At 36.6% G+C, this 25,384-nt stretch overlaps 1 protein-coding gene and 1 pseudogene across 1 annotated transcript in view; both read left to right on the top strand.

Annotated features, from left to right (window-relative positions):
- Window positions 1–25,384, top strand: part of Elapor2 (endosome-lysosome associated apoptosis and autophagy regulator family member 2) — a 152,134-nt gene that overhangs the window by 62,744 nt on the left and 64,006 nt on the right. The window contains exon 2 of the mRNA XM_076862582.2: window positions 11,543–11,663. Within this exon, the coding sequence (XP_076718697.2) occupies window positions 11,543–11,663 (121 nt within the window). The remainder of the gene's footprint in view (window positions 1–11,542; window positions 11,664–25,384) is intronic.
- Window positions 18,758–22,318, top strand: LOC143411807 (catalase pseudogene; annotated as a pseudogene).

Here is a 25,384-nt window from a genome sequence, read left to right as displayed (position 1 = left end):
ATATAGTGGTGCTGAGTATAGAGAGAGATACTGAGAGAGATTGGGCCAAGGGTGCTTTGTTGGATAAACTCTGCTTTCTGGGAGGGTCAGAGAGGGATAGTGAGCATTCAGTTTTTATTTTGATTTCTGCTTCTCAAGTTTTAAGGTTTAGCATTGTTCTCAGGATCTAACAAGGCAGCTACAGTAATCATGAGACATATAGACTTAAGTTCTAACTACATATGCTACCTAGATCAGCTGTATGATATTGAGGTGGGGGTAAAATCTTTTCCTGTATCCTTATTTAAAAATTCTTACCTCACAAGGTAGTGGACAGCATTGTTAAGCCATGAATATTCAAATATATGGTGCTATATTAATCAATATTGGATGGCAGCTGCCCTCACTCCCCCAATGCTGTACTTGGTCAGGACTTAAGACATTCATGAAGATAAGATGTTTCTATAGAGCTACTGTCTATCTTAAATATCTGTCAGAACCCTTGGTTGCTGGTGACACCAACCCAATTCATACCTCTTTGACTTCAAAACAGTATTTGCTGGGTAAATGAAAGAGTTGGTTGAAATGTATGACAGCACTGGAGACCTCTGGCCTTAGGGTAACTCATGGAGTAAAATTTAATAGCTACTTTCAGTTCTTTTCTTGAGAATTCTAATAATAATATTTTGTTGTCATGTGTTGCTTATCTTTGAGTGTTGGCTAGACTTTCCCTTATTCTTTGAATACCATGCAATTTTGTGTTGTGTTTGGATATTTTAAATATCATCTTCTGAGACTCTAGATCCTTTTAAATCTTCTGTAGAGCATTGATTTGTTTGTTTTAGCAGGCAGTCAGCCTGCTTAGGTTTAGTTTACATGTTCCTTCTCACCTATGGTGGTTCTTGTGTTGGTTCAGTGTTCAGAGGTTTTGTTATCCCTCCCTGGACCCCAGCCAGGGGTGTTGGGGGTGTTGTCTGCTCCTTGCTTGAGCTACTCAGGGTTTATTCAGAGTGGTAGCTCCCATTGCAATTCAGTTCTGCCTTTGCTCTGCCTCTTTGAGCATATTCTACACAGGCACAGTGTGTGGGTCATCCTGGGACTTGTGTTGGTTCATACACAGAATGTGGGGGGGCTTGCTCTTCTCCTTTACACTCTGGGATCTTTCCTCAGTGACTCCTTTGTATGTTTTCTCTGGCCAGAAAAATGGATTATTGTGTAGTTTCAGCGTCCGTGCTCTAGTGCAGTGTCACTTGACTGGGATAAAGTGACAGGAGAAAGAAGGGAGAAAAAGAATTTCGGTGATTTTTCTCCTAAAGTCTTCCATAGCAGGAGTTCCTTGTTTTTGTTTCTTCATGCAGAGACACTGGTTTTAAGTGTCATTTTTCCACCAGTGCTGGCCTTGAGGCAGGGCTGGAAGAAGTGGAAAGGGGGAAAAGAAGCACGTGCACCTCCCCCTGCCAAGTACACAAGTTCTCCAGCTAACAGGGATCCCCTTTTTTGATCTTCTACCCAGAAAGACAAGCTTTTGGAGATTTTCCAGCCTACGCTGTGTGGGTCCCTGATTTGTTTATCTTCCTTTCAATGCTAGGGAAAAAAGGAAAGAAAAGAAGCCAGAACGTATGTACCATTGTTAGTTGCTAGAAAGTAAGTTTTGGCTTTTGCTCTCAATCTAACTTCTTTTCTTTATTTTATTTTATTTTTTTAATGTGGTGCTGAGGATCAAACTCGGTGCCTCACACATGGTAGGTGAGTGCTCTACCTCTCAGCCACAACTCCAGCCCTCAATCTATCTTCTTTTATTTATTTTGCAGAATCTCAGTTTTTATATTTTTGTCAGAGTGGAAAGAGAGGCCATCATGAACTTCCTCAATCTTGGCTGTCACCAGTGAATAATTCATTATAATTGGTCAGGTAGCATTTCTACATTAGGACCCGGCCAGGGGTTGCAGTTCTGTGATTAATTTGCCAGCCCAAACTGCATGATGTCTTAGAATAGTTCCCCAAAGTGTAATGAGGGTAGAAAGCATGCTGTTACCCAAAGAAATGGAAAGTAATGCTGGGTACAGAACACCAAATATCTACTGTTTCTAATGAAAAGGAAGCCTGTTAATAAGTGTTTGTTTTCTAAGAAGTGTAGTTATGACAAGAGGTATTATTAGTGTTATACTATTCATTTAAAAAATTCTACTGATTGGATATCTTATTTTTATTTAGCTCACAAAATTTGCACGCAAAAACATGATTTGGGATGTTAAAAATTTTAGAGCCACTTATCACCTATGCTATTTTTGTAGATGCTCTTTACAAGTAAAGCTCAATTTCAAGTAGCAGCAAGGACAAGATTTAGCTTTTGAATTTAAATGGTATTTTTATAAATCCTTTACATCGGAATTCTGCCAGTGGCTCAGCTGAATTCAAACATGGAGTTGCCCAGCACGGCACCAAATTGTGGTTAGCAAAGTGTGTTGTTCATTCTCCTTCAACTCCTTTTCATCCTTTCTCCCATTCTGTTCCACTTTTCTTTGTCTCCTTTGTGTCTGTACACCTGGACAGAACTTCAGTTAGGGTTAGAACTTAAGTTAGGTACCTTATCCTAAAGTTAGGAGAAATGTGAATATTTTTTGTGTCTTGTCAAAGCAATGTCCTAAAAGTAGGGGGGCATTAGTACATTTTAATATTACATAATATAGTTTAACTGTAGAAAAATTTGAAAATATAGGCTCATATAAGACAATACCATGATACTCATTACTCAGGTAATCATCATCAGCCCTTTAGAATATATACTGGTCGTCCTTTTTACACATATTGATTACACACAATTAAAATTCAGATGTATTGCTTCATAAACTTAATTTTTACACTTAAATATGTCATTAAATTATTTTGTTTTTAAATATCTCTTGCCATGATCATTTAGAAATGGACTGTATAAAATCCAATCTCATCATATGTGAACTATAATTTATTAACCAGCCTTTTTGTGGCATATTGATTGTTTTAATGGTTTCTCTAAATAATGCTGTGATGAAAACATACTATAGTTTTCTTGGATTATGTGCCTTGAAGTGGAATTGATGTATCGTGGGGTATATGTAATGCATTTCTGAAACTTACATGCAGTATCTCTTGGTGCTGATTAAATAATTTGGTTACTCAAAATTTGCAGGAGCAAAGGTGCCTTTGCAGTTTCAGCCTGATTAACTTAAAGAATTTGTAGTTTACATTTTATATGGGTAAGCTTACATCCATATATAACTAGCCATAACTAGAATTTGTTTTTCTCCTTTTGAAAAATGGTGCTTCAGTAGACCATCATCCGACTTTTATTTGGGTTAGGCAAAACAAACAGCATAACAACGAGCCCCTCAAAAACCCAAACTGTAAAAACCACCTAAATCCAACATCCCTTCAAGAGATAGACAGACCCTTCTGCCTGTCAGGAAATTTTATCCATTGAGGGGTAGATAATTTTTTTTTTTACTTTTGTTTAAATGTTTTCACGTGGTAGAAACCAGCATCACCTCCAGACCAGGTCTATCTGATCTCCGCTGCAGATAGCCACCCTCTGATCATCTTCCAGCTGTGTTCTTCCTCCTTTTCTACAGTCTGTGGATCAGGAGCTGTGCTACCTCCAGGCCACGGCCCACCCTTTGCCTCCTTCATACCACACTCTGGGCCATGTGGCTTTAGAATTATATGCCTAAAATGCCTGAGAGTGCTGCTGCCACTGTAGAAGGGCACTAGCAGACAGGCTGTTGTCACCTCTTGTATATGAAGGAGCCTCCTAAGATGTGGCATGGCTAAAGAAGAGAAAGGAATGTCTTAATTTATACATTTTCTCTTGGTCCTACAAATGTTATGGATGCCAGTGAGATACTTACTTTGGGTGTGATGGCTTGGGTAGGAGCAGAAGCTGGAAGGCCACTTAGGCTGTTGGTGGTAGTCATCTAGGTGTCAGGAGCTGGTCATTGAAATAGGGCAGTGGCCAGGAAGATGACCGTCTTGACTGTGTAGGACCATTCTGTGGACCAATTCAAGTGGGGTAATGTTATGAGAATTCTGTTGGAAAGCTTATAGGCAAATGTTGTTATTATTACCAGCAATAATAGTAATAATCATAGTGTGAATAAAAGATACATTCCAGCTAATCTCAATTCTAGGGTAAGCAAGTATGCAGATCAGCTGAAATGGTTTGGGAAAGGGAGCCAGTGTGGGGGCAACACCCACTGAGGGCACCTTTGGGAGAGCAGGAAGGTGGTGGCTCTGCCCTTCCTTGGGATGGTGGTCCAAGTGGAAACAACAGTGGTGTTGGAGTGACTGGGCCTGGCCACCAGTGTGGGGGAAGTGTCCCTGAGCTGGATCTCACTATTTAGTTACTCACAGGGTTCAGGAAGATGCTCTTTTCCTTCCTCTTGCTCTATTTGATGTCCTTCAATCTGTAATCTTCCTCGTTCAATATTTTTGGAGGAAATAGCTCTTTTTCTCTTGCTTGCTAAAGAAGAAAAACTGAGAGGCCTGCCTTCTCATATAGATTTTCAACCAGTCTTGTCCTTTTATGTCTGTTACTCCCCTCTAATTTTTGAGATGTCTAATGCCTTCAATTCCACCTTTTTGTTGTTGTTGTTGTTGTTCTCATTCTAAGGGTGTGTAGCCCTTAGCTTTCAGATTGTCTTGTTTTGAACAGTCAATTAGAACTCACCTAATGCTTCCCATCTTCCAGAAATATTTGTTAACACCTTCATCTGTTGCCATTTCCCCTTCGGTTCTCTTTATTTTTGTATGTTTATAGCATTTTCATTCTTTTACTCTGTTCTCTTTAGAAATTTTTAAGTTCTTGTACAGGTTTGTAGGCAGCAGAGATAAGCATATATTTAATTCAGCAAGTTTAGATGCAATTAGTAAGATAATCATTGCAGGTGCTTAAAGACTATTTTATATAGAGACATGCATTTTCTTCAGCATCTTCTGTGAAAGTTTCTATGAGGGTTATTAATATTATATATTGTCCCTCTGTAGGTTTCCTGAGAAAATTAAAGAAACCTATAATTTTCCTGAGGAGACTTGTTTTAGGATATTTATTTTTTTGAAAATTTTCCCTAGCAGTACCTGATAACTGGATGTGATTCATTTCCTTTTATCAAGAACAGTGAAAATGTAGGTCATAGACTATAGCATATAAGGCAAACCTTTTTCTTTCAAAGATTAAGAGGAGCCTGAGGAGCAGGGTTAGTTGTCTCTAAGGGTCTTAAATTTAGTAATGGCAGAGGAGAGATTGGATTCTAGGCCCGTTGCCAGTTCATTACCTAACTCTTTACAAGCTGGGATTGAGGCCATAAAAGGATAATCCTCTAAACTGGGTCCTTCTAAGAAAGGAACCCCACACACTTTCATTCACACTAAAATGTAAGCCCTATGAGAACAGGGCTTGAGTATCTGGTTTCCAGCTATCTCCAACATCTACACAGTGGCACATGCAAGGTGCCATATATTGAATTAAACATATATTGAATTAAAGCAAGGAAGGGTCTTGTTTACCCAGATAGACATTGAAGTCAGGTTTGAAATATGAAACTTCTTCAAAACAATTTCCAAAAAACAATACAGGATCCACAAGTTAAGTGAAAAAGATGTGTCATAAATAGATCATGTTTACATTACTTAGCAGTAGGTTTCCATGGTAACCTTGTGTTCTTTTTATAAAAGAAAAATCTGAAAATTGCTGCGCGATTTTTCTGCACTCATGTACTTGATGATGTCGGCTAAGGACCTACTGTAAGTCCTGCGTGTCTCCTTATGTGTTCTCAAGCGTGGGGCCTTTCTACACACTACAATGAAGCAGGCCCACTCACTGGAACTGAAGCTGAAGGGTTTGTGCCAGGCTCTCCTTTCCCTCTTGCTGTTTCACTCTCAAGGAAGTGTGCCAAGTGCTTTGCTGAGCATAACATTCAAGAGCCTTTCTCCCAGAGGAGTAGCAGTCTCCTCAAATACAAGGTTGTGCTATTCTCAATATTTTGCATTAAAAAAAAAAATGGAAGAGAAGGAACTTCACATTAAGAAAATGAAATGAGGACAGTGAATTACATTGGCTTCTTTTTGTCCCCTCTCTTGTGTTCTTATAGGTATCAGCATTTTCTTTGTTTTTTTTTTTTTTTTTTTTTTTTTTTGCAGAGGAAGTTGAAGTCAGAGGCCTTCAACTTCCTCTGCTCTTTTTGATTCTATACTAGATTTTGTGGTCCTCTGTTGTATCTTTAACTGTAGTCAGTTCAGCCTTTGGAGGATAGATAGCCTCAGAATGCTGACTTTTCTCATTGGTGATTCACAAATGAAGAGACCTCAGTACAGAGTACCAGGCCGCTGTGTTCGTTCATTCATTTGAGGACTTGCTCTCTCCTCTACTCACCGTAAGATAACCTATTTCACTGCATGCATCTAGGCATGTATCTCTAGGTTGATCTTGCTGCTTACTTTTCAAATTAACTATTTATGAGGAAAGTGGTCAGCAGAATAGTTACAGATCTTGCCTATCTGCCAGGGCCTTATCCTTGATGCTTTTTCAGACTATTCCATCTCATGGGGATTTCATTTGACTCTGTAAAAATAACACAATGGAGTCACATTTTGCACGCTTTACCACATATATTCTGCAGAATGTAATTCTAAATGTTTAAAGATGTTTATTTTTCTAGAAAACTTGTCTCCTAAAATGCAAGTCCTCCAAGTGCTAAGAAATGGGTGTGTGATAGAGTGCTTAAGGAAGAATGGGCTCTACTACAATTATTGAGCAATGGTACAACATTGTACCTTATGTGACATGAGACTTAAGGGATTTTTACTGGGATGTATTGTATGCATTAATTTTTTGGTACTGGGAATTTAACCCAGGGGTACTTAACCACTGAGATACATCCACAGCCCTTTATTTTTTTATTTTTATTTTTTGAAACAAGGTCTTGCTAAGTGCTTAGGGCCTCACTGAGTGGCTGAGGCTGACCTCAAACCTCTGTCCTCCTACCTTGGCTTCCCACTTTAGCCTTCTGTGTCACTGGGATCACAGGTGTGTGCTTTTACAGGTGGGATTACAGACACCACACTGGCTTTTAGTAGTAACTTTGACTAGATAGATTTTTTTACAATTTTTATTGTTTTATTCTAATTTGTTATATATGACAGTAGAATGTATTACAACTCATATTATACATATAGAGCACAATGTTTCATATCTCTGGTTGTACACAAAGTGGAGTCACACCATTGGTGTCTTCATACATGTACTTAGAGTAATGATGTCCATCTCATTCCACAATCTTTCCTACCCCCATACTCCCTCCCTTCCTTTCCTCCCTTCCTTCCTTCCCCTTTGCTCTATCTAGAGTTCATCTAATCCTCCCATGATCCCCCTCCCAAACCCACTATGAATTAGCCTCTTTATATTAGAGAAAAGTTCAGCATTTATTTTTTTTTGGGGGGAGTGGCTAACTTCACTTAGCATTATATTCTCCAACTCTATCCATTTACCTGAAAATGCCATGATTTTATTATCTTTTAATGATGAATAGTATTCCATTGTGTATATATACTACATTTTCATTATCCACTCATCTACTGAAGGGCATCTAGATAGATTTTTTTATTGACACACTGACTTGTGGTACTGCTGTTCCTCTTGGAAACTTTATTCTTTATGCTTTCTTATAAAATTGTGTGTGTGTGTGTGTGTGTGTGTGTGTGTGTGTCTAGTTCACTCTAACAAAATCATAAGCCTGTTGAGTATAGGAGCTGTGTAATGTTTTAAATCACCCCCATACTCTTTAGGCCATATTACTTATTTAATAATTAAGTGCCTGGGAGTAAAGAACAATACATATTTTTATATAAAAATTACATTGGTATATATACATAAGTCACTTAATACAATATATGTTAATGTCTGCTAGAGTTTTGGTCTTGAATGCCTTTGAAAGGCCCATGTGTTAGAGGCTTGGCCCCTGGGGTAGTGATTTTTGGAGTTGGTGGAACCGTAGGAAGTGGGGTCACTGGGGCTATGACCTTAAAGGGGATAATGGGATCCTGACCCCTTCCTCTCTTTGTTTGCTTCCTGACTGATGAGGTGAGTATTTTTGCTGCTTTTCTTCAGGCCCAAAACAAGGGGGCCATTCGATCATGGAGTAGAACCCCTAAAACTGAGCCACAATGAACTTTTTATAAGTTCATTGTCTCAGGTATTTCAGGATAACGATGGAACACCGACTAATACAATGTCTCTATAACAGTAATACATATGTATTTTGTCAATATGTAAACATATATATATTTTATACACGAGATCTTTTCAAAACACTGTCTAGCCTACATGTTAAACAGTAAATATTGTTATCAGAATTGAGAAATGAGTCCCAAGGTTTACAGTGAATACCATGAGCCTTTTTTAGGGTAGATGACGTTGGTGTTGGGGAGTGCTGTTAGCATTCAATATTTACTTGGGTATATTCTGACATTCTCTGTTTTAGAAATAAGACAATACAATTTGATGTTTTTGTTGTTGTTATTTAAGAATCTGTGCCTGTATTTTGATTTGTTGAGTGCATGTGAGTAGTTGAATAGTTTTGTGTATGTGGGGTGCCTTGATATCTATAGAAGGATTTTTCCTTTAAGTGTTTTGGGGTCAGGCATAATTCCATGCTCCATTTCTTTTTGGGTTGTTTCCTGGCTCCCACATATTTATAATGTTAGGCTTACAGGGAACTTTGTTGCTCAGAGCAGTGTCTTCATGCCCCAATATTCAGTGATTTGCAGACATGTTTAAATAACATTCATCCTTCGCATTGAAATGCACAAGGCACTACTTCTTATTTGTAATTTGGAGAAATGTAGCTTGTGAGCTGATGTCTGTTTTTTAGAGTGTGCCTTGACTCACTTCAGTGTGTTTGGAAATAAAACATCAGGTGCCCTGAGTATATGAAAAATTGCCAAGAATTTTCCCCTTGTCAGGCAAAATTGTGAAACACATTGAAAAAGGCAGAAAAAATTTCTGGGTGTCCTGTGTAGTGCACGTTCCTGAATTATCAGTTTCTGTAGAGGTCTTTCTTTGTCTTTGAATGATTTCACAACACTGTTAGATGTAGGAAATTGATAGCATTTCCAGTGATTCTCATGAAGATATGAGAATGCATTTTAGCCTTTGGAACACAATTGACCATTATCCTCTATATATTTACCATTTTTATGTTAATTAAATTCATTTCACTTCATTGTCTATTGTCCCTTGAGTTCTTCTTTGAACTAGTGGTAGCATCCTATTGATTTGACATGCTAGTAAAAATTACAAACAAAGTCCTTGACATGTATTAATTTTATATTTGTATAAGATATAACTTTACCTTTTCTTTTAAACTTGCCCCTTAACATCAGAAAATTCCCATTTCTGAAGGATTGATTTAAGCATTCAATCTTTATTTGAGTTGTGTTTAGTTAGGGTCTTGAGTGTTAAGTATAAATCTGAAAATTTATGTGGTGTAATTCTCTTTCCCAGAGTATCATTCAGAATACTTGGGAGGGGCTGTCATATAATGTCTCTTTAGTAATTTTACTACGTAACCCCACTTCTTAGATCTTTCTATGGATTGAAGGGTTTCCTTCAGAAGAGATTTTTTAAATTGTTATTTGTTACCAAGCCATATGAAATAGCCTATTAAATAATTTAAAATAAACTCCATCTGGCTTGGACAACAATCCAAATCCCTGACCCCCTGTGCTATCCTTTGCATGAAATAGGTTTGTTTTCATTTTGGTATTTTAAAATTCTAAATAAACATGTCAATGCTTCTTGCTTACATCCTAAGAGTTTGGTAACAACAGTAGCTATGACCCTTTGGAGTCATTGGGTAATTTGGAAAGAGTAAATAGGATAAAAGAATCTTAGGGAAATTAAGTGGTGTATGACACACAACATTACAGCCAGAAAACATAATGCCTTTTTCATCTACTTATTACTGTTCTCATCTTGGATGTGGCAGCCTGGATAACTCAGAGGCAGTGTTGGAGGAGTGCTTTCTGGAGCTTACCTTATTTTATTCAGAGGCCTTGCTTCATTTGAAATTCATGCCAGACTTCCCAGCACCATTATTTTTCTAGGATGATAAGAAATAACCTAAATTTTCCATATAGAGGCCAGGATCTTCTCAGTGGGATATGGAAATAAGAGAGATGTCCTAATACAAATAACTGGGAACAGAGAAACCTGAAAGCCATTATGCAAATGCATGACCAGTCAAGCTACTCTATCAGAGGATTGTGGGAAGCTGAATAATGCTTCCACCCAAAAAGAAAAAGAAACACAAAAACAAAAGATATCCAAATTCTTATCCCTAGAACACGGAGGTATTGCCATATATGACAAAAACAAAAAAGGAAGATGTAAATCGAGAACCTTAAGGGAAGATACCCAGATGGGCTTTGAGTGCAATCACAAGAGGAGAAAAGGCTGAGTCATTAGGTACTTCTGTGTTTCTCTGTCATTAATATAGTCAGGGAGGCCAAACAAAATAGATGAGGGGCCTAATAGCAACATTCTGGGTATTGGGTTAAATTAATAGGGTATAGAGGATAGATTTGGGATTTCTCTTATTCTTGAAATACTCTTGTAACATCTTATCCTGATTCCCCTCCATTCAAGCATTGCTCATGTGTATTGTGCTGTAACCAGAGGAGGTCATTGTGAGATTTTCAAAGCAACCAAAAGCCAGAGACAAGTGGGTTGGCCTTAAATTGGCAATTGTAATAAATGGTCTATTTTAATACTCAGTGACTAATGGCAGCCTGCTGTGGTGGATGTGAATTGAGCCTGGGAGAGTTGCTTAGAAAATCTGTAATTTTTTTCTCTAGTATTTGAATGACCAATTATTATACTTTGTTAAATTTTAAACAGGGCAAGAACTAGGTCAATGGGAATGGTTCTCTTATTTCTTTGAAACACTTGGAGTCAGTTTCCTAGTGTTATTTTACTCTTTGTTGTACTCCTATCTATCAATCCTTTAGCACTTAAAAAGCCTGCAAAAGAGATGGAGAAATGTGCTTTAGTCTTTGGGTTTAGGGTTATATGGTACGAAAGGATAAAGGTTACAGCTTGAGAATGTTGTCTGACCTGCCTTCCCCCATATCTTGAGTGCCTACTGTATGCCTTATATAATAATTTTTTTTTTTTTTTTTTGTATTGGGAATTGAACCCAGGGGTGCTTAACCTCCCTTTAATTTGTTATTTAGATACAGGGCCTAAGTTGCTTAAAGCCTTACTTAATTGCGGAGGCTGGCCTTGAGCTTGTGATCCTCCTGCACCAGCCTCCCTAGCTGCTGGGATTGCAGGAGTGTGCCACTGTGCCAGGCTATCTAATACATTTTTGATCAATAAACTGCTTAGTGGGTGGAGTGGGAAAGGAACTCAAGTCAAACAGGGGGTGGCGTTTGGATAGAGGCTTGCAAGCTAATTGTGTTAGGATTGTTGATAAAGCACAGTTGTCTCATTAGAATCAGCTCTAACAAAGGCTTGTTTTGTGCCTGTTTGCAGAAAGATTACCACTTTGAATATACGGAATGTGATAGCAGTGGCTCCAGGTGGAGAGTTGCCATTCCCAATTCTGCAGTGGACTGTTCCGGCCTGCCTGACCCAGTGAGGGGCAAAGAATGCAGTATGTGCTGACTTGTTGATCATTTATTTTTCTTATTAAACTATAACATCTTAATATTAGCCCTGGGTATCAATTATAATGAATTATAATGAGACCTTGGAGAAATGAATGTATCTTGTTGCTGTCTAGCAGAATACATGGGGTCCTTGTGTGCAAAGTCCGTGGTAAGACATGGATGTATTAAGTATCAGTATTATTGTTATTTGTAAAATTTTTTTTATTTGAAATTTTGGAGGGCAGAGTGGCAGAATTTATTGTTAGTGGATTTTTAAAAAATTTAAATTAAAAAAATTATTTGTTCTAATTAGTTATATACGACAGTAGAATACACTATGATACATCTTACATAAATGGAGTATAGTTTCTCATTCTTCTGGTTGTACATGTTGTAGACTTCCACCGGTTGTGTAGTCATATATGTATATAGGATAATAATGTCTGATTCATTATACTATCCTTCCTACCCAACACCCCCTCCTCTTCCTTAACTCTCCTCTATCTAATCCAAAGTAACAGTATTCTTCCCTAGCCCCTGCCTTATTGTGAGTTAGCATCCACATATCAGAGAGATCATTCAGCCTTTGTATTTTGGGGATTGACTTATTTTGCTTGGCATAATATTTTCCAGTTACATCCATTTACCTGCAAATGCCATAATTTTATTCTTCTTTAAGGATGAGTAATTTTCCATTGTATATATATACACACCACATTTTCTTTATTCATTCATCTGTTTAAGGGCATCTTGATTGGTTCCACAGCTTAGCTATTGTGAGTTTGAGTTGTTATAAACATTGATGTGGCTGTGGAATTTTTAATTGGGTAATATATCACTGAAAGTTTGTCATTTAAACATTTTTAAGTGTTTAGAACTATAGTAGCGTTAAGTATAGTCATATTGTTTTCCTACTATTACTACCATCATCCACAAAACTCATCTTGTAATGGATTCCTTTCTTTTTTAAAGCCACAAAAATACCTTGAGGTAATTTTTTGTAAGTATAACCTATAAAGAGATTGTAGAATTACTGAAGGTCATATTTAATAACTTTCCTTTTGAAAATTAAGAAGATTTGAAGTGTAACATTATGAGTTAACAGAGAGAAATACATTGTAGAATTTATTTTCATGCATAAACTCTACTTTTTATTTATTTATTTTTATTGGTTGTTCAAAACATTACAAAGTTCTTGAGATATCATATTTCATACTTTAGATTCAAGTGGGTTATGAACTCCCATTTTTACCCCGTATACAGATTGCAGAATCACATTGGTTACACATCCACATTTTTACATAATGCCATATTAGTAACTGTTGTATTCTGCTACCTTTCCTATCCTCTACTATTCCCCCTCCTCTCCCCCCATCTTCTCTCTCTATCCCATATGCTGTAATTTAATTCTCTCCCTTGTTTTTTTTAATTTTTTCCCTTTCCCCCTCACAACCTCTTATATGTAATTTTGTATAATAATGAGGGTCTCCATAAACTCTACTTTTTTAAAAAAAACTCTTTAATTTGGTAAGTCAGGGGTGTCGGGGATTTCTACAGTAAAGTAGTCTAGGGGTAGCCTAAGGTTAAAAGTCAGATGGATTTACATTTTTTCCAGCAGTGTTCCAAATGGTATTCCTAAAAGTTTAGACAGTCTGTTTCTAAATGAAAATACAGGTAAGCAAATTTGTTAAATGGAAAACTAATTCTTTCTTGTTCACAGAGCACCTCTCTCTTATTAGCTGGGAGAGCTTAAGCTTAAGTGGTGAGTTCACTGCACTCAGGGAGACTGCAGTAATTCTATGAGAAAAACACCATTATTTCTTGGTGAATGATATTAAATGAATACAGAGAGAACCCGAGTACCTCTCCCCTCAAGACATTAGAAGAATCTGAAGAGACAGGAGGTTCAGTAGAGAAGAAGGTGATGCGAGCCTAGGGTCTAGGCAGCCTCCTATGCAGAGGAGAGATCAATTCTCAGTAAGGATGATTGGGTGGGGCGGGGCAGGGGAAGGAAAACAGAGCCTGAGTAATATCAATGTAGTCAGTTTATTGTAATTGGCTTTGGCTACCTTCCTAGAACATCTATATGGTATTTATCTATACTTTTTACTTGGCAGATGTCTTGGTTTCATTCTAAACAACTCAATTCTGTCAGACTATCTAACCATTATGAGTAGTAACTCCATATTTGCATGATCTGGTGGTTCTGGCTATCTCTGGATGCAGAGAGCCAATTGTCAGTTTGAAATCTGCCATGGTGGAAGATTTGCTCCAAATTAAGGGCCTTCTTCCCTGGCAGCCAGATTTTAAATATTTAGCAATACACTATTGATTAAATGTATTTGCCAAAGTTTCAAAATTCTGTTACAGAATTAATGCCTGAATAGTAATCATTACCAACTGAATGATGCTTGAGACCCTTTTGTTCATTATTTATTGTAATAGTCCATAGATTATTTGAATTTGACCCTCCAGCAAGAACTTTTCTAAAACCTCTGACTAGTAATCAAGTTACTTTTAATTATTACTTACATTAAAAATGATAGTTATTTTAAAAACAATAATACTTATGTGATTGATGGGACATTTTTTATCTTTGTTTTTTGTCTACAATCAGAATTTTCAAATATTCCTGTATAATATATTTGCTCTGGTAGTTTGTAATATGACCTTAGGTCTATGACTTTTTCCTTGTTATGGTAAAGAAATTATTATAAACTTTACAAGTAAATTAGTTGATCTAGCTAACTTAGAAGCACAGTTAATTTGTAATGTTAAACATGTTGTTTACCACATTACCAGTCATTAGTGTTTCGTTGTAGATGGTAGGGTAATAATAACTGATTATTTCAATGGCTTAGATTTTCTGTTGCTAATAATAACTACCATTTCTCAAATTGTGATTATGTGCCAAACATTGTACTTGGAGCTGTATGTCATTATTCCATTGTAATCTTAAAACAGCCCTCTGAGGTAGCTACTACAGGTTGACTGTCCTTTATGTGAAATACTTGGGATCAAAAGTGTTTTGTATTTCAGATTTTTTATGACTTTTGGGATACTTGTATATACATAATAAGATATCTTGGGGATAGGACCCAAGTCTAAACACAAAATTCATTTATGTCCTATATAAACCTTATATGCATAGCATGAATGCAGTTTTATAGAAAGAATTTTAAAGAATGTGGTGCACAAAACAATTTCATGGTACAAAACATTCTGTTTGTGGTGACATGTTGATCCCAAGAATTTCAGATTTTGGAGCAGTTTGGATTTTCAGATTAGGGACACTCAGCCAGGAACAGTGTTTCCATGTTTTCTAATGAGAAAATCCAGTCTCAAGGTAGTGACATAACTTTCCTTGGTTCACATGGCCTGGCCGAGCCAGATCTCCGATTCAAATACAGACATGTCTGATTCCAGGGCCTGTCTCATACCCACTGAGCTAACCTGCCACATGAAGATGGCAGCCTTGAGGTGCTTCCAGGTCTTCATATGGGGACATAAAGCTCTCTTGGTGTGCCCAGCATTTGGCTTGTACTGAAAAAGAAAAGTAAAAAGTAGAACAGAGCAACTTCAAGTAAATGAAGAATATTTAGGCAGTGGTTGTGTAGGACATGATTTCCCTAGATCCCGATGTCTCTAAATAGACTCAAACCTATAGTTTCAAAATGTAGTTGTGTAGATCTTTTCCTCTTTTGCAAAAAGAGACAATATTGGAGGGATTTTCTGAGGAAGGGGATTCTAGGAGTATTTATTTAGCAGTTGTGATTTTTTTTTCCAGAAAATTGATGGGCAAGATGTTTTACATATTTGTTTTTTAAAAAGAAAGTCACATAAAAATCTGGCCACAGGGCTCCTCTGAGTGAAGTTAATGAGAAGTCAGATGTCAGTTTTTGTTGTGCTTGAACCCTGGGGTATATGTGCACCCAAGCTTACAGAACTCAGAGTCACATAAAGGCCTTTGTTATTTATGGGTACTGGTCCCTGTTACCCTCTTGTCCCTTCCTCTGTGGAAAACTTACCAGTCTCATATTGCTGCTCTGTGTAGGCCCCGGAGATGACCTCCTGTCTCTCCTCCTCTCTGCTAGTTCCAGGATCAGCCCTGGTAACTTTACTGCTTCTCCCAAGTCTGTGGGTATCACTTACCTTTCAGGGTCTTGTGATTAGAATCTCATTTCTGCATCACAACACTTTGTAATAATTACAGAACAAGAGAATACAGACCCAGTTTTAACCCTCTGGCTTCTCCACCATTGGGTCAATCTCCTCTTTTATCCTGGAAGCACAAGCATTTCTAACAATCTCTTCTTGACCTTCTAAGCATCCTTTGATGTTCTTAGATCATCAAAAACAATGGTCCTCCTGGAGTGATTTCCTGGGTGATAGTCTCTTTTAATCTTTCTTTGGAAACAGGGCCCTTTGGCCTCAAACTAAATCTTAGAAGTGAAGACCTGGATATCCTTGGAGATGACATGTGAAGAGAACTCTTTTATGTGTTTTCAGACAAGTCTAAAACACTGAGAGAGAAATAAACATAATATATCTCTTTTATATTCTCACATTTTTAAGGGGGATATGTGCCATGTATTGCTTACCCTTTCAAATATTTCTGAGTCTTAGACTTCAGTTACAACCCTAACATCATAGTCTAATTAAGGATGACAATTTAAATATAATTCACTTGGTGTGTAAGCATTAAATGGATCATTGTCTTGCGGATATTGTTTAATCTTGTACTTCAGAATTCATAATATGCAAATCAATAATACATATGAAATAATCATTATTATCAAATGTATGACATGAAATGGTTGTCTATATGGATATATTTGTGCATGTATATGTATATAATGTGTAGTACATTGAGTTACTTTTGTATTTCTCATATAGGATTTAGTGAATTAATGTGGTTTCAATGAGACATTATTTTTACATAAGTACGATTACATGTGTATATATCTATATTCTAATCTTTGGTTGTAAGCTTCTGATATTTAGTTTTCTTAAGTACTATGTTCAGATTAGTTAATTAAAACCTTAGATATAGATTCTCTTTTAAAAAATATTTAAGGGACTGGTGTTGTGGCTCAGTAGTAGAGCACTTGCCTGGCATGTATGAGGCCCTGGGTTTGATCCTCAGCACCACATATAAATAAACAATTAAAGTGAAAAATCCATTGGCAACTAAAAATATTAATTTTTTTAAAAAAAATAGGTTTAATGCAATGCCAATCAAAATCCCAACAGCATTTCTTGTAGAAATAGAGAAAGCAATCATGAAATTCATATGGAAAAATAAAAGACCCAGAATAGCAAAAACAATGCTAAGCAGGAAGTGTGAATCAGGCGGTATAGCTATACCAGACTTCAAACTATACTACAGAGCAATAGTAACAAAAACAGCATGGTACTGGTACCAAAACAGGCGGGTGGACCAATGGTACAGAATAGAGGACACAGAAACCAATCCACAAAATTACAACTATCTTATATTTGATAAAGGGGCTAAAAGCATGCAATGGAGGAAGGATAGCATCTTCAACAAATGGTGCTGGGAAAACTGGAAATCCATATGCAACGAAATGAAATTGAATCCCTTTCTCTCACCATGCACAAAAGTTAACTCAAAGTGGATCAAGGAACTGGATATCAAATCAGAGACATGGCGTCTGATAGAAGAAAAAGTTGGCTCTGATCTACATATTGTGGGTTCGGGCTCCAAATTCCTCAATAGGACACCCATAGCACAAGAGTTAATAACTAGAATCAACAAATGGGACTTACTCAAACTAAAAAGTTTTTTCTCAGCAAAAGAAACAATAAGAGAGGTAAATAGGGAGCCTACGTCCTGGGAACAAATCTTTACTCCTCACACTTCAGACAGAGCCCTAATATACAGAATATACAAAGAACTAAAAAAATTAGACAATAAGATAACAAATAACCCAATCAACAAATGGGCCAAGGACCTGAACAGACATTTCTCGGAGGAGGACATACAATCAATCAACAAGTACATGAAAAAATGCTCACCATCTCTAGCAGTCAGAGAAATGCAAATCAAAACCACCCTAAGATACCATCTCACTCCAGTAAGATTGGCAGCCATTAGGAAGTCAAACAACAACAAGTGCTGGCGAGGATGTGGGGAAAAGGGTTCACTTGTTCCTTGCTGGTGGGACTGCAAATTGGTGCGGCCATTTTGGAAAGCAGTATGGAGATTTCTTGGAAATCTCGGAATGGAACCACCATTTGACCCAGCTATTCCCCTACTTGGTCTATTCCCTAAAGACCTAAAAAAATCACACTATAGGGACACTGCTACATAGATGTTCATAGCAGCACAATTCACAATAGCAAGACTGTGGAACCAACCTAGATGCCCTTCAGTAGACGAATGGATAAAAAAAATGTGGCATTTATACACAATGGAGTATTACTCTGCATTAAAAAATGACAAAATCATAGAATTTGCAGGGAAATGGATGGCATTAGAGCAGATTATGCTAAGTGAAGCTAGCCAGTCCCTTAAAAACAAAAGCCAAATGTCTTCTTTGATATAAGGAGAGTAATTAAGAACAGAGTGGGGACGAAGAGCATGAGAAGAAGATTAACATTAAACAGGGATGAGAGGTGGGAGGGAAAGGGAGAGAGAAGGGAAATTGCATGTAAATGGAAGGAGACCCTCAGGGGTATACAAAATTATGTACAAGAGGAAGTGAGGGGAAAGGGGGAAAAATATAAGGGGGAGAAATGAATTACAGTAGAGGGGGTAGAGAGAGAAGAGGGGAGGGGAGGGGGGAGGGGGGATAGTAGAGGATAGAAAAGGCAGCAGAATACAACAGACACTAGTGTGGCAATATGTAAATCAATGGAGGTGCAACTGATGTGATTCTGCAATCTGTATACGGGGTAAAAATGGGAGTTCATATCCCACTTGAATCAAAGTGTGAAATATGATATATCAAGAACTATGTAATGTTTTGAACAACCAACAATAAAAATTAATTAAAAAATATATGGGATAAACTATATTGTATATGAAATTATATATTATGTATGAAAACATACATGTACAGTTTCAGGAATAAAGATGCCTGATGTAAAAAAAAAAATTCTAATTTGGCTCAAGTGGTAGTGCGCTTGCCTAGCATGAGTGAGGCACTGGGTTCAATTCTCAGCACCACATAAAAATAAAATAAAGATATTGTGTCCACCTGAAACTAAAAAATAAATATTTTTTTAAAAATTCTAATTAGTTATACATGACAGTAGAATGAATTTTACATTTTGACACATCATACATAAATGGAATGTACCTTCTTATTTGTCTGGTTGTATATGGTGTAGAGTTACACATGCATATCATGTAATCATATATGCACATAGGGTAATAATGTCTCATTCTTTCTACTATCATTCATACCCTCATGCTCTCTGCTCTCCCTTCACTCCCCTGTCTAGTCAAAAATACCTCTGTTCTTCCCTCACTTATTGTGAATTAACATCTGCATTGGATAGAGATTCTTTTTTCTCTTTTATTTCTCTCAAATTTATTGTTAAAACCCATGTTTAATGATCCATAAGAAATATTCATAATTATATTAGACAAAATAAACTTTAATTAAAAACTGTTACAAGAAACAAAGAAGATCATTAATGATAAAAGTGCCAATTAAACAGAAAGATAGAACAATTATAAATATACCCAACATTAGAGCACCTAAATATATAAATCAAACACTGATAAATCTTAAGGAAGAAATAGACAGAAATAAAATAATAGCAGGAAAATTCAATATACCACTTACAATAAAGGAAATATCATCCAGATAGAAAAATCAATGAAGAAATAACAGATTATAACAGTCCTATAGAAAAAAATGGACCTAACAGATACATACAGAACATTCTGCTCTATTGCTGGGAGCCATCAGCCAAGTAGGTATGACAATCTCCTTGCCAGCTTACTCCCATGCTGTCTAGTGGAAGGACTTCTGAAAGGTGACCTTGCTCAAGGACCAGGGCGGTTTAGCATAATAGGAGATTAGGGTGTTCCCCCTTTAGAATAGGGCAGTTTAGCATAATAGGAGATTAGGGTGTTCCCCCTTTAGAATAGGGCATATCCTGCTGCTGAGTTCCTCTTGAATTCTTAGGGTCAGACAGTATTTTTGGGAGACAGAAGTCCATGTGGAGTGGATTTGGCAGAGGTGGATTTGGGCAGAGAACGTGGATTCCCCCAGAACGTGTTTGTAGACGGCCGGTGTGAGTTCGGGAATAAAGAATTGCTGTTTGAATCTACAAGCTGTGTGGTGACTCGTGATTTGTGCCCAGCCAGAGACTGCGGCACTCTATAGCAAAAGAATATACTTTATTTTCAAGCACATGTGTAACATTGTTCAGAATAAATCACATGTCAGGTCACAAAAAATTCTTAACAAATTTAAGAAGATTGAAATTCTTTCAAGTATCTTCTCTGACTATAGTGGAATAAAACTAGAAATCAGTAACAAAAGGAAGGGAGCCACATGACCCAAGACCACCTGCAATGGTCCATAATGCCAATCAGGCATCTGTCATGATAGACAGAATCAAGCAGATGTACAGAATCTAGCCAATGAACAGATGAAACTCTGGAAGGATCAGTGGGTCATGTAGAAACCTGATGTCTTTACTCTCAAGGTGGTAACCCAATAGAAGATAGACTTTTTTTTTGCATTACAATTCTTATTACACTAACACAGCACAATTTTTCATATCTTTAGTTGTACATAAAGTATGTTGACACTAATTCCTGTCTTCATACATGTACTTTGCCACATTCCACCATCCTTGCTAACTCCTGCTCCTCCCTTTCCCTCCCACCCCTCTGCCCTATCTAGAGTTCCTCTATTCCTCCCACTCTCCCCCTCCCTACCCCAGTATGAATAATCCTCCTTATATCAGAGAAAACATTTGGCATTTGTTTTTTTGGGATTAGCTGACTTTGCTTGGCATTGTCTTCCCCAATGCCATAGAAAATAGACTTAATATTATTACAGCAGGACCCCAAGGGCCTCTTCTTGTTCAGGATGTGGTTTTCACTGATGAAAAAAAAAAGAGACTTTCACTTTGACAAAGAGAGAATTCCTTAGAAAGTCATGGATATTAAAGGAGCAGGGGCCTTTGGCTACTTTGAGCTCATGCATGACATCACCAGATACTTTGGGGCAAGGATATTTGTGCATATTAGAAAGAGGACTATCAGTGCACTCTGATTCTCTAATGTTCCTGGAGAATTGGACTCAACTGACAGAGTTCATGTTCCTTGTGGATTTGTAGTGAAATTTTACACAGAAGATGATAACTTGAATCTTGTTGGAAATAATACTCTGATTTTCTTCATCAGGGATGCCATATGGTTTCCATCAATGAACCATACCTGAAACAGAAATCCCCAAATATACCTGAAGATCTGGACATGGTCTGAGACTTCTGGAACCTACTTCCTGAGTCTCTGATCAGGTTTCTTTCTTATTCAGTGATCAAGGGATTAATGGACATCAGTACATGAGTGGATATGGATCACACACTTTCAAGCTGGTTAATGCAAATGAAGAGGCACTTTATTATAAATTCTAGTATAAGACTGATGAGGGCATTAAGAAACCTTTCTGTTAAAAATGCAGCAAGAATTTCCCAGGAAAATGCTGACTCTGGCCTCCAGGATCTTTTTTTTTTTTTTTTTTTTTTTTTTAAATACTTATTTTTTTAATTGTAGTTGTCAATATCTTTATTTTTTATTTATTTATTTTATGTGGTGCTGAGGATCAAACCCAGGGCCTTGCACATGCTAGGTGAGTGCTCTACCACTGAGCTATAACCCCAGCCCCTCCAGGATCTTTTTTTAACACAACTACCACTCACAGTTCCTCCTCTTGAAATTTTACATCTTGGTCATGTTGTTTAATCAGGCAGAAACTTTTCCATTTAATCCATTTGATGTCACGAAGGTTTGACCTCATAATCCTTTTATCCCAGTTGGTAAATTGGTCTTATACTGGAATCCAGTTAATTACTTTGCTGAGGTTGAACAGATGGACTTTGTGTAAGCAACATGCTTCCCAGTCCTTACAAAATGCTGCAGGGACACCTTTTCCTATCCTGACATTCACTTCTACCACCTGCAATCCAGATGTCTTTGGATACCCATGAACTGTCCCTTTTGTGCTGGAGTAGCCATCTATGATGATGATATGCCTGTGCCCATGTGCATGCACAACAATCAGGGTGCTTCTCCAGATTATTCTCTCAATAGCTTTAGTGCTCCAGAACAACTCTTCTGCCCTGGAGAAGAGTATCCAATGTTCCGCAGATGTTCTGTGCTTTGACAGTGCCAATGATGACAGTGCCACTCAGGTATGAACATTCTATGTGGACATGTTGAGTGAAGAGTAGAGGGAATGCCTGAGTGAGAACACTGCTGGCCATCAGAAGACACATAACTTTTCATCTAGAAGAAAGTAGTCAAGAACTTCACTGATGTCCATGATGCCTATGGAGCTATGTCCAGGCTGTTTTGGACAAATATAGCAGTGAGAAGTGTGAGAACATGATTCAGACTTTTATGTAGTCTGAGTCTTACTTGGATGTAAGAGAGGAAGCTAATCTGTGAGGCCAGAGAGCCAAGTGCTTTGCCAAGGAGCTGTCTGCCTTTGAAACAAAGCATAATGTTGATGGATGTGACCCACTCATGGCTGGATGGGAGATTCCTATTCAAATGCACAATGCAAGCTAATATCTTCAAATGGTAATCCAGGTTTCTATAGCAAATAATGTAACACTGATTTTTATTGTTATTTCTCTAGGAGAAAATGAAGGTCAGGGCTTAACAGTCATTTCAAAGAAATATATATTTGCTTTTGATGGTTGAATTATTCATTAAAATAAGTACAACGAAAGTTTCTAGCCAGAAATATGATTTTACTTGATAAGAAAATTATCTTGGTGAAATTAGCATGTTAACATAGCTTATTATATAAAAATATGGCTGTCATTGTAAAATAAGAAAAGGCAAAAATGATCCACTCAGAAATTTTTATTTTTCTATGGTTCTTGTAGGGAAAATACGTTTAATATACCAATGTCTGCAGAAGATAACTTTAGCACCATTGTGGCTTAATGTTTACTGCTGTCTGTAATTGATCAGGTTCATTTTTTTTTAAACCTGGAATTACATTTATGCTAATACAATATTGATTTTGCAACAGACTGATTTGTAATTGCTTGCATTTTTACAATAAGTCTGTACATAGAAGAAAAATGGAAAATTGAAAAATTCATGAATACATGGAAATTAAACTACATACTCCTAAACAACCATTGGGTCAAAGATGAAATCAAATGGAAATCAGAGAATGTCTCAAGACAGACAAAACAGAAACACAATATTTTAAAAGTTATGTGATGCAGCAAAAGCAATTTTAGGAAATTTTATGGTGATGAATGCCTACATTAAAAAAGAAGAAAGATCTCAAACAGCCTAATATTACATATCAAGGAACTAGAAAAAGGAAACCAAACTACTAAGTCCAAAGCTGGCAGAAGGAAGGAAATAATAGAAAACTGAATTATTTATTTAGCACATTAAAAGAATGATACACAATGACTAAGTAGGATTTATCCCTAGGATCCAAGGATGGTAACACATGCAACTTGATTATGACATTAACTGAACAAAGAATAAAAAATCACAGTTATCACAATAAATTCAGAAAAAGAATTTTAAAAAAATAAACATTCATTATGATATAAACTTTAAATAATTAGATATAGAAGGAACTTACCTCAACACAATGAAGGCCAAATATGATAGGCCCACAACTAACATTATACACAATTGTAAAAAAACAAACTTTTTAAAAAAATATCGGAATAAGGCAAGAATGCTTAGCCTTGTCACATTTATTCATCATAATGGAAGTCCTTGCTAGAGCAGTTGGGCAAGAAGAAGAAATATAAGACATCTAAATGTAAAGATATCTCTTTTTGACAATGACTTGATCTTGTATGTAGAAAACTTCAAAGACTCCATACCCCCAAAATTTATAGAGCTAGTAAATGAACTGAGCAATCTTATAGGATACAAAATAAACATATAAAAATTAGTTATATTTCTATACACTAACAAGGAACTATCCAAAGAGGAAAACAAGAAAACAATCCCATTTGCAAAAATGCCAAAAGTAATAAGGTAGGAATAAACCTTATGAAGGAAATAAAAGATCTGTACACTGAAAAACTAAAAATACCAATGAAAGAAATTAAGGCAGACACAAGAAAATGGAAAGATATTCCATGCTCATGGACGGGAAGAATTATTATTGTTAAAATGTCTATATCACCCAGCAGATTTATTCCATGGAATCCCTGTCAAAATCCCAGTGTCATTTTTCAAAGAAGAAATAGAAAAACACCTTAAGATTCACAATTACCACAATAGATTCAGAAAAAAACAGGACATCCTGAGTAGCCAAAACAATTTTGAGCAAAAAGAAAAAAAAAACTGGAGGTACTACACTTTCTAATATCAAAATATATTATGTAGCTACCCTAATAAAAACGGCATGTATTTGCATATAAATAGGTAATAGACTGATGAAACAGAATACGGAGCCCATACATAAACCCATGCATATATAGTCAGCTAATTTTCCACAGTATAAGAGAGAACAGTGTCCTCCAAGAATGATTCCAAGAAAATCAGGTATCCACATGCAAAAGAAATTAGACCCTTATCCTGTACCATAAGCAGAATCAACTCAAGATGTATTACAGTCTAAATGTAAGATCTGACACTATAAAACTAGAACATGGAGAAAAATATACAATATTAGTCTGGGCAATGATTTTTTTGGATTTGACCCAAAAGCTCAGGCAAGAAAACCAAAAATCAACCACTGGAATTACATCAAACTAAGATGTTTCTGCACAGCAAAAGAAATAATTAATGAAATTAAATGGCAACCTATGGAATATGAGAAAATATTTGTAAACCAGATATCTGAAAAAGCCTTATTTTCTAAAAACTCTGTAATTTAATAGCAAAAATACAAATAACCCAATATAGAAATCGGCAAAGGAACTAAATAAACATTTTTTTCAAAGAAGACATACTCTAGGTGTCATGACACATTCCTGTAATCTCTGTTATTTGGGAAACCATGTCTCAAAGTAAAAAAAAAAAGAAAAAATGGTTGGGGATGCACATCAGTGGTGAAGTGCCCCTGGTTAAAAAAAAAAAAAAAAAAGACATACAAATGGCTATTAGATATGTGAAAAGGAACTTAACACTATTAGTCATCAGGGAATTTCAAATCAAGACCATAATGAAATATCATTTCACACTTATTAGAATGGATATGACCAAAAAAAATTTAAAAAGTAACAAATGTTCATAAGGATATGGAGAAAAAGAACCTTTATATGCAAATGAAGGGAATGTAAATTGGTGCAGCCATTATGGAAAAACAAATGTAGATTCCTCAAAACATTAAAACTACCAAAGCATCTAGAAGTTTCACTGCTGGGTATATTCAATGGTATTAAGATCAGGATATAGAAGGGATATCTGCATTCCCATATTCATTGCAATATTACTCACAATAGCCAAGATATAGAAGCAACCTAGATGTTCATTGAGAGGTGAATGGATAAAGAAAATGTGGTATACACATACAAT

This window comes from Callospermophilus lateralis, chromosome 1 (genome assembly GCF_048772815.1).
Source record: "Callospermophilus lateralis isolate mCalLat2 chromosome 1, mCalLat2.hap1, whole genome shotgun sequence".
NCBI classification, from domain to species: Eukaryota; Metazoa; Chordata; class Mammalia; order Rodentia; family Sciuridae; genus Callospermophilus; species Callospermophilus lateralis.
This window is presented reverse-complemented; position numbering and strand designations above follow the sequence as displayed.